Genomic DNA, 9398 nt, shown 5'->3' on the forward strand with positions numbered 1-9398 from the left:
TCACCCCACACTGGACACAGAATTATTGAAAGGTTTGCTTTGGAAGGGATTTTTGATACAACTCACTAGATCAGGTTGCTCAAAGCCTCATCCAACCTGATCTTGAACACTTTCAGGAATGGAACATCCATAACTTCTCTGGGCAACCTGTTCCAGTGCCTCATCACCCTCATAATGAAGACTTTTTTCCTAGCAGCAAATCTGGACATCTCATCTTGTAGTTGAAAAACATTTCCCCTTGTCCTATCCCAATCTTCCCATGTAAAAAGCTGTTCTTCCTCTTTTTAACAAGCCCTCTTCAAGTACTAGAAGGCTGCAATGAGGTGTCTCCAGAGCCTAATCTTCTTCATGACAAACAATCCCATCTCTTGCAACCTGTCTTTGCAGGAAAGGTGCTCCAGCCCTCTTATCATCTTTGTGGCTCTCCTCTGGACCCCCTCTAACACGTCAATGTTTTTCTTATGGTAAGCACCCCATATTTAGATGCAGAATTGTAGATGGGCTCTCATGAGGACATTTCACTTATGCCCCAGTAGTGGCTCGAGACTACTCAAAAGCCTCTAAGGCTAACGAGATAATCCCTAATTTTGGCACTCCCCTCCCTGAACTCTCTGCAGTTTTGCTCACCATGTCCAAGGGAGCTGGGCAGCAGTGGAAGTCCCAGCAGAAGGGCAGTCCTGACAGCTCGCTTTTCACGTGCAGCCTGAGGCCACTGGGAGAGCGGTGGCAGGAGAAGGCAGTGGTGGCACCTGACTGCCCTGCCAGCAAGGGGCACATCAAGTTGCACAAGTGGTTCAGGAAGGAGGACACGTGGACCGTCAGCCGCTTGTTCAGCTCCTGGGAAAAGGCAAGGTTAGGGGGCACAGCACAGCACTGGGGAAAAACAGCAGAAATCCCAGCATCAAAGGAGTGAAACTACTGCATGTTCCACAGCAAAAGTCATCCCTGGGCCTTGGCTTCCAGCTGACATGACATTCCTCACTGATTCTCCCAAGCCAGCCATGCTGGGAAGATTCCCCTATCCTGCCAGTCCAGGATGGGCAGGGTGCAACAGTCTGCACTAGCACATCTGTTCTGCATGCCACCACAAGCACCATAGCCTGGCTGAGAGCCCACAGCAGGACAATCTGCCAGAGCTGGGGATGGCTGCAGCCATCTGCCCACCCCTCCTGCCACCAGCCACTCAGCATTATGTGACACAGGGACGTGCCACTCCAACGGCACATGAGGGCCTGGGCACATGGGCTGAGGAGATGAGGCACAGCTCCATGCATTTTTGAGGGCCAAGCTGACAGGATGCCCCACGAGAGACTACTAGCTATGAATATGAACAGAATCTCTCTGTCATGAGTAGAAGGCAGCCTTGTTTCCAGCTCCTCTTTAGTACATTGACCCTGGGAAAACCAGCTGCCCATCCAGCCCACAAGTGAAGAGACTGTGCCAGCCTCTGTATGCAGACCCACATGGCTGCCCCGGGCATGCTAAACAGTGTGGCCCACTCTCCCAGGAGAAGGGTGCTTGGCCAAGTGAGGTGACAGGGCTTGGGCAGAGCCGCACAGGGACTTCCCAGACTGGGCATTTGCACTCAAGCCCAGTCAGCCCCCAACAGCCATTGTGTCACCAAGCAATTTATGCTGGAATGTCAGCTGCTGGGAGGAGAAAAAGAGGCCCCTGGCCTCTTCAGATACTCACCTTGGACCTTTGTCCCACAGCCTCAGCATCTGCACTCTCGTACCAGACACCGGTGAGGTCAGAGATCAGCAGGATATAGCCAGTATCCCTGAAGCACACTTTGGCAAGAAAAGTGGACTTGCCAAAGCAAACAGAAGCCCAGGGCTGGGTCAGGAGGCTGTTTTCCAGCTCCTCGGATCCCTCCATCTGCAAGAGAGCAACCAGGTCACTGCCTCAACCCCCACCCAGGAAGAGCTGGTCCCTGGGGTGGCCTCACAGGGACCATCAGTCCCGGCTGGCCCGTTTGTGACCTGAAAGCACAGAAGTGAGGAAACTCAGCCAGATCTGGTCACACATGCAAGCAGCAGAGCTGGGCCTTGTGTTTTGGGAGCCTGCTGCAGGGCAGGTCCTGCCGCAGCTCACAATAAGCACCCCAGACGCACCAGCAGGCGCACGGCAGTGGAACTGCTGCCTCCTCGGGTTATCCGCTGCTTGCTGGCGCTAACACGGCAAGACCTCTACGCCCAAATGAGCATTGAGGCTGCCCCGCTGGCACCGGGCGGGGAGTTGGGTGCTGCACCCTTTTCCTGCTGGGGCATCCCATCCCTGCGCGCCAGGCGAGCCCTGCCGGCACTGACACCGGCTGGGTGCCGGCAGCCACTGTTGATTCCCGCTCCTCCCTGGGACGGGCTCCACGCCTCCCAAAACACTCGGGGACCCAGCGATCACGGCTGCCCGCAGGCCTTGAGCTCTGCGGAGCCGCAGCATTACCCGGGAGCAGGAGGAGCGGGCGGCCAGAGGATGCAGAGGCTCGGGCTTGCGAGCGGCGCCGAGCCGGAGGCGAGGGCAGACTACGGCTCCCGGCATGCTGCTCTCTTCCGCGGCGTGCGGGGCCGGGGCACGCCGGGATGTGCGGCTCTCTGCGCTCCGGGAACTGCCGTCCCTTCCTCTCAGCCCCCGGCAGCACGCTGGTGTTCCCTTGCCTGTTCATAAGGACAGCGAACCGAGCTGGCTGTCCCTCTAGAGCGGCAGCGAGATGCTGACGGGGACCGAAATGCTGTAGGATTTTATTCTGCGCTTGCGCCTGCCGCGAAATGTCCTGGCACAAGTGCCCTGCTGCGTACAGGGCCCTGTACAGCCGGAGAGGCAGCTGCAGTGCGGAGCTCTTTCTGTTCCTTGGCCCCGGTCTATTCCTCAGCCCCAGGGTGCCGGGGCAGGCAGGGCCAGGGCACGCACCCGCCCCGCTGCCCTGCCAGCGAGCCCTGTGGAGCTGGGGCTGCAGGTGCCTCTGTCCCCATGCCTGCGCACAGAGCAGTGTTGTGCCAGTTTGACACACCACACACCCCAGTTCCCTCCACACTGAGGTCCACCCTTACCCCAGGCCCTGATTTCCAAACCTCATCACCCATTCTCTGACTGTGATTCCCCACCAGCATGCTGTGCATTGAGGCCATCCAGGCTGGGCCCACAAACTGCTCCTGATGAACTGCCCCTGAGTCTCCCATTTACACTCTTTGCACACACCCCTCCACTTACCCCTCTCCCAGCATGCAGGCTGCAGCCATGTCGCAGGAGAGTGTGGCCATCGCACAGGGTTTGCATCCTGGCACGGTGTCAGGGAACATGGGAATAGACCAGGACTTTGCAGTGCGGGGCAGACTAGCTTGCATCATCGGGTTTGGAGTGCAGGACCCAGTTGGACTTCAGGCACAGCTGAAATTTAAGATCAGGTGGGAGGTGCTAGTTGGATGAGGATGATCTGTGCATTATCCTGCTGTGTACAGCTGTGGGAGTCACAGCAAGCTGGTGAAAGAGAGCTCACACCTAGGGATCTGCACACACAGTGCCACCTCATTCCTCCCACACTGCATCCACCCAAGGTATTTCACCTTGGGACCAGGTGGAGGGAGATGTTCTTCTTCAGGGAAACCCATTATTGGCTAGTGTAGTCACAAGGGCAATGCCTAGGGGGTATTTATATGGTGAGCACTACTGGGACTATCTGACTGTAGGTGAAAGTGTGTTCATTGTTTGGGAAACTGAGATGAGTTGCACCACCAGCCTGGAGCATCCTGGAGTGCCAGAGCATTGGTGCATATACCTGGTGCCATGGGCATCGAGGGGCCGTAGGAACAACTGGGACACAACAGGGAGATGGACAGCCAGTTGTTTCTGAGCACAGTGGCACCAGGTGAGCATAGCCAGAGTGACAGTCCTTTGGGGCTGGCCAAAGCACTGAACTCTCCCCATGTCATGTCCACAGGGTGATGGTAGATTTCACAGGTACCCACATTCTCAGCTGCAGTGGCACCAGGTGGCCCTGCCCTCCCTGTGACTCCTGTCACAGTCCTCAGGGCAACAGGGGAGCTCCTAGGTAAATCCCATCTGGAAAGAAAACCCCTGGAAAAGGCAAAGATGGTTGAAGGTTTTTATATCTTGCTCTCAAGCAGGGAAAATAGGTTTGTTAGGAGGGTGAAAGCTCAGTCCTCGAGGACTTCAGAAATGAGGAACAAAGTGGCTCACTAGCTGCCTTGAGAGCACAGCCCTGTTTTCACACAAGGCACCCCTAGATGACAGGGTCAGGCCACAGTGTGCCATGCAGGCGTGTTTGTCTGGCTTGGCCTTATTGCTGGCTGCAGCTCCCCAGAGCTGGGTTTGGGGAGCAGGTGTGTCCCTTCCCCTGGGCCTGCAGTCCCCTCCTCAGTGGCACAGTTGCCCTCCTCCTCTTCCTCACTCCTCGGGCAGAGGAAGCAGCACGGAAAGGCTTTACAGGAAGATGGCAGCAGCCTCCTTAGCCCAGCAGGGAGCCTATATGCTTGGCTGGCTTCCCCTCTCTCCCCATGGAGGTGACAGTCTCCAGCTCTGGCTTTCCATGGGTGATCAGAAAGCAGCCCTCGTTCCTCCAGTGTTCCTGCAAGCAGGAAGGTAGGCAGTGAAATAGGAGCCCCTTCTTCCTAGCCCACACCAGCCCCAGCACCCTCAGTAGGACTGCCTGGAGGCAGAGGTGGTGGTTTGCCCCATGGACAGATCCAGTCCTCAGAGCAGGGCATATGCAGAGCACCTAGGGCAGCACCTCACCTGAGACCGTGTTCTCCAGAAAAAATGACAAGAAGCCAGTTAAGAAGACAGGGACCATAAGCAGGGAGAGGAAGAGGAGGTCCAGTGGCACCCAGCCTGCAGGGACAGTGTAAGAATCAGCCAGGAGGTCCCAGCCCATCCAGAGAAAAAGGGCATGAGCAGCCATGGCAGAATCAGGGATTGAATTGGTAGCTGCCTGCTGCCACGAGCTGACCCAGGCTCCCAGAACACTGGAGTTGTGTGGTCACCATGCCATGGGACTCAAGGCTTTGCCTTGCCTGGGGAATGTCCCTCATACCTGTGGCCAGGGGAGCCAGAGCTGTGCCAAACCAGCGCGGTACCAGTAGTGCCATGAACATGGCAAAGCCAACAATGAAGATGTTCCTCCCTGAGTCAATGTCTGTGTACTGGAAGTAGGAGATCCCCGTGCCCACCGCCACGGCGTAGGTTACACAAAGCACCCCTCCTGCGAGGGGCAGGAGTCAGGAGGTGCCAGGCAGGCTGCAGGCACTGCAGCGAGGGGCAGGGCAGGGTACCCACCGTGAACAGCCAGTGGGATATGGGTGAGGAGCCCTGCCAGCCTCGGGGACAGGCCCAGCACCATGCACAGCAGAGCGCTTACTTGCACCGAGCGGCGTGAGCCAGCCTGGGAAAGAAGAGTGGGAAAGTGAGGATGGGTAGCATCACCCCCTGCTCTGTCTCCTGCCCCCTTTTGCTACACACACCTGCCTTTCCCAGAGCTGGCTTGGTGACAGCCTGGCAATTACAAGTCCCGCACACCTGCTCGACTGCCTCCCCATCCTGTGCCAACCCTGCCATTTCCCTGTACTTTGGCATACCTGCGTGAAGCTGGTGGCACAGGTGTTTGCAATGCTGGAGGCCGTGCCCCCTGCGGTGCCCAGCAGTCCTGCCAGGAGGCTGCCCAACCCCTCCATGCAGAGCCCCCGGTTACAGGCATGAGGGGGTAGCCGGGGGACTGGCAGCAGCCTCCCGCACAGCACGTAGCATCCCACAGAGTTCATGCTACAGCTGATGGCCATGGCAATGCCCACTGCCAACGCCCGGGGGGTGAGCAGCGGCCACCTCCACGCTCCTGCAGCAGAGGTAAGAGGGACAGGTGATAGCAATCCTGTCTAAACCTGGATGTCTGCACTCAACCCTGCTGCCCCCCACCTGCATAAGGGATGCGGATCCAAGGGGCATTGGAGGTGCTGTTGGCCCAGGACAGCTGTGCCATGGTCACATCCAGTGATTCCCAGGGAATGTGGAAGTAGCTGAGGATGGCACAGACAACGCAGACCCCAGCAAATGGGAGCAGTACCTGCAAGGCAGAAGGGGACCCTCAGCAGGGGACCCTCCTCCCCTGCCTAGCACCCCATCCTTGTCCTGTCACATCTCCCGATGAGTCATGCCACATCTCCCCTTATCCCTGCAGGAAGCATCCCAAGCTGTTCTGCTCCAACACCCTAGGTCCCCAACACTTCCCCAGAAGCATCCATGTTCTGGGAGTTGCACCAGAGCTTTTCATGCCTGCTTGTGCTCCAGGTCTCACCTAACCCCACACCAAAGAGCCAGGCTTGGAGAGAGAAGCCTGGTGACAGTGAAGAGAGCAGACAAATCACAGTACTGAGAATGTGCGCAGGGTGGGAGCTGAGTACTCTGTGGAGTCCTCCCAGGCATGGGGCCAGGCACAGAAGGGCAGGCGGCAGGACCGCAGGTGTTGGGAGAAGGTGACAGCAAGGAGCATGAACCTAGGAGAGTGAGCACAGGTCACCACACAGCATCACAGTCAGTGGTGGGGCCCCAAATGTGCGCCGTGCACTTTGGGGGTGCCCCATTCCTGTCCTGCTGGTAAAAGAAAGGCCCAGAAGCTGCCAGCTGCTACAGTCCCTGGGCTCACATACAGCAGTGCTACTCCCCAGTTGGTGGAGCAGAAGAAAGCAGCTTCCTTGTATGTGGACAGCCCGATGATGGAGAGGCTGGGGGCCAGGACCATGGGCCCGCAGTGCCGCACTGCCCACCCACACATGCCAGACACTCCCAGCGCCAGCTGAATCAGCCCAGAGATCAGCACTGCTCCAGAGACCTGTAAGAGGAAAGGATGGGCCTATGGGGCAGGATACATGGAGAGCAGTCCAACACCTTCCCTTGGCCACATTACCACCACCCCAGCAGCTGGGAACAGGCGCTTGTTTCATGTGCTCTGCTCACCCCAAGCACAGAGAAACATATACGTGGACATGCATCATGATCCCCGTCGCCTTCGCAACTCTCTTCATGGCAAATCACAAGGAAAAGAGACTGGGGGTACATGGATATAGGTGGCAAGTGGAAAACTGATGGAGAGGGATAGGGACTCCCATTCCAGCACAGGAGCACCCACCTCTTGCAGTGAGTCAGCCCAGCTCCCTGTGTCTCTGCAATGAGGTACAAGACATGTACTGGCCATGGATGTGCCTGGAAGGGAATTTTGGAAGGGTGGGATACACATAGATCCTGGGCTCCTGGAGCTATGTCCAAGAGGATGCAGTAAGGTGACTGCTGGCTGCAGAAGGAGAAGTGTGCCAGCATCTCCATCCCCATAAGCCCTGGCCCTGGGGAAGTGACCAGATACATTGCAAGTGCACTCAGACGTGAGTGAAGTTGCTGTGCACCTTCACCAGAAGGGCCAGCAGTCAGGACCCCTTGCTACCCCTCCTCCCTACTCCACCTACCAGCCACCTCATCATTGCCATTCCCCTGGCACCAGCACGGCCCAGGCCCAAGGGACACAGGCTCCAGGGCTGTGCTTACCATTCCTGTGTGTGCTGGCACCAGGGGACACGTGGGAGCTCAGCACCATGGCAGGGACCAAGTACTCAAAGGATGGGATTTGAACGAGTGGCAGCCTGAGGAAGAGGAAAACAATGGCACATTAGGGAGGAATGCACAGGGAAAGGAACAGGGCTGCCCAAAAGCCCAGGTTGCCAGAGGAACAGGGGTGGGAAGGGAAGCAGATAAGAACCCCAAAGCGGCAGGAGGTTACCCCATATTCTGCATGTTCCCTACTACATCCCAAGTGACAGCACATGGAGTGGATGCAGCTGTCAGAGGCTTTGCTGAATCCCATACCCAGCCTGTGTGGGCAGCAGGTCTGAAGGATGGCAGATGGTGTGAAGGAGCTGTGTATATTGGAGCAAGGCAGTGAGGAGCTAGAGGGAAAGTTTTTCTAGAGGTGTGTGTGAGAGGGAGGGGACATCTGTAACAACTGTGCAGAGATGCAGCACAAAGAGGTTTTTCTTGTGCCCATTCTCACTTCCCTTGCTCACCGGCTCCCCAGGATGGTCTGTAGCATTGTGGAGATGCCGCAGGTAAAGAGGCTTCGTGCCAGCAGCTTGCTGGTGGTCTGGGCATGAGGTGGCTCCTGAGGCAGGGTAGACAGCAGGAGGAGGTGGAAGATGCAGAGCAAGGAGGTCTGCACAGCCAGGTGCTGTGCAGGAAAGAGATGGAGCAGTCACAACTCCTTGCAGCACCCAGAGCTGCAGCTCCCCACACCCAGGCCCCCTGAGAGGATGGATGCCCACTGACACCACTTGGGTAGCACTCACTACTGCCCACTCCTCTCCCAGCACATAGTGACCAGAGCCCTACAGACCCTTTGCAGGGCAGGGGCTGCATCCTGCCAGGCAATCTGAGAGGATCCCAGCTCTCTCCTCATCCTCCCATCTCTGGCTGTTCACCATGGTCCCCCCTTACCTGAAGGGCCAAGCAGCAGCTCATCATCCAGGAGCACATCTTCTGGGAGGAGGAGGATGTGTGCACGGGGCTCCGAGTTCCAGGTGCTCTGCCACAGCCCCCATTCATGCTGCTGCCTTCCCCACACTGCTCCGAGTTTTCGGTGCAGAGGGTGGGCAGGCTCCCACCCCCAAGAGCTCCTCCCAAATCCTCACATGGCTGAACTTCCACCTTCTGCAGGAGCTGCCCCAGGGTTAGTCATTAACTTGAGTTGGTTAGTTATCTGACTTTGTGGCCAGGAATGTGTCACCTTGGTTTGTCACCATGAGGGTCAGGTGACAGGCAGCCACAAGCAGGCCATCAGACACTATTACAATGCCGACTACCCACAGCCTGGGTCCCATCACTGCCTCTGTGGGCAAGCACTGGGTAGGCCACAGCCTCGACACCTCCTCCTCCATGTGCTTAGACTACTCCCAGCAGCAGCATCCTCCAGGTTCAATATGCCCTGCTCAGGCTTGTTTTGACTCAGCATCTGCAAAGGCATCTGCTTTTCTCCTGGTCCAGCCTGGTCTCTAGTAGGGGTCTTGTATATCCCCCATTCTCCTAGAAGAGTACTGAATCCTGCCTACAGATGTGCCACTGGACAAGGATGCCAGGGACAGAAGCTGCCTGCTTGGCTGGAAAGGGATGCTCATGTTTTTGTCACATGGGGGCAGAGGTGGCTGTGTCAGTGACCTGGTCAAGCCCGTGCTGCTCAAGGCTCACTCATTAACAGGTAAGGCTTTCGAGAGCAAAGAGCAATGAAGAAAACATGCATTCCCCGCATTCCCATGGATGGGAATCATCCTCTCTCCTGTTGTCCCTGCCTGCCCCAGACCCGATATCGCTCCTGTCAAGAGACACTGCAGGACGGGCCTTGCAGGTCTCCTGGG

General features: G+C 57.2%; 2 protein-coding genes across 4 annotated transcripts in view; both read right to left on the minus strand.

Moving 5' to 3' along the window:
- NHEJ1 (non-homologous end joining factor 1) overlaps positions 1-3979 on the minus strand; it is a 42913-nt gene extending 38934 nt beyond the window's left edge. Inside the window, exons 1-3 of one of the 3 annotated variants that reach the window (XM_050977042.1) lie at positions 3208-3979; positions 1693-1878; positions 628-873 (exon numbers count right to left, since the gene is read on the minus strand). In XM_050977042.1, the coding sequence (XP_050832999.1) occupies positions 628-873; positions 1693-1878; positions 3208-3273 (498 nt within the window). In that variant the 5' untranslated portion in view covers positions 3274-3979. Of the gene's footprint in view, positions 1-627; positions 874-1692; positions 1879-2442; positions 2715-3207 lie in introns of those variants that run through there. The other 2 variants (XM_018911432.3, XM_009087901.4) reach the window with 2 other exon arrangements.
- A 106-nt stretch (positions 3980-4085) lies between these two features.
- On the minus strand, positions 4086-9396 carry SLC23A3 (solute carrier family 23 member 3). Its single transcript, XM_009087902.4, has 12 exons — positions 8485-9396; positions 8058-8218; positions 7543-7637; positions 7133-7206; positions 6654-6835; positions 6377-6500; positions 5923-6070; positions 5589-5842; positions 5290-5395; positions 5048-5215; positions 4750-4845; positions 4086-4582 (listed from the first exon to the last, which is right to left on the minus strand). Exons 1-12 carry the CDS (start codon positions 8590-8592, stop codon positions 4251-4253), a joined length of 1848 nt encoding a protein of 615 aa, XP_009086150.1. The 5' UTR covers positions 8593-9396; the 3' UTR covers positions 4086-4250.
- Between the last annotated feature and the right edge of the window lie 2 nt (positions 9397-9398).

Source organism: Serinus canaria, chromosome 7, assembly GCF_022539315.1.
Source record: "Serinus canaria isolate serCan28SL12 chromosome 7, serCan2020, whole genome shotgun sequence".
NCBI lineage: Eukaryota > Metazoa > Chordata > Aves > Passeriformes > Fringillidae > Serinus > Serinus canaria.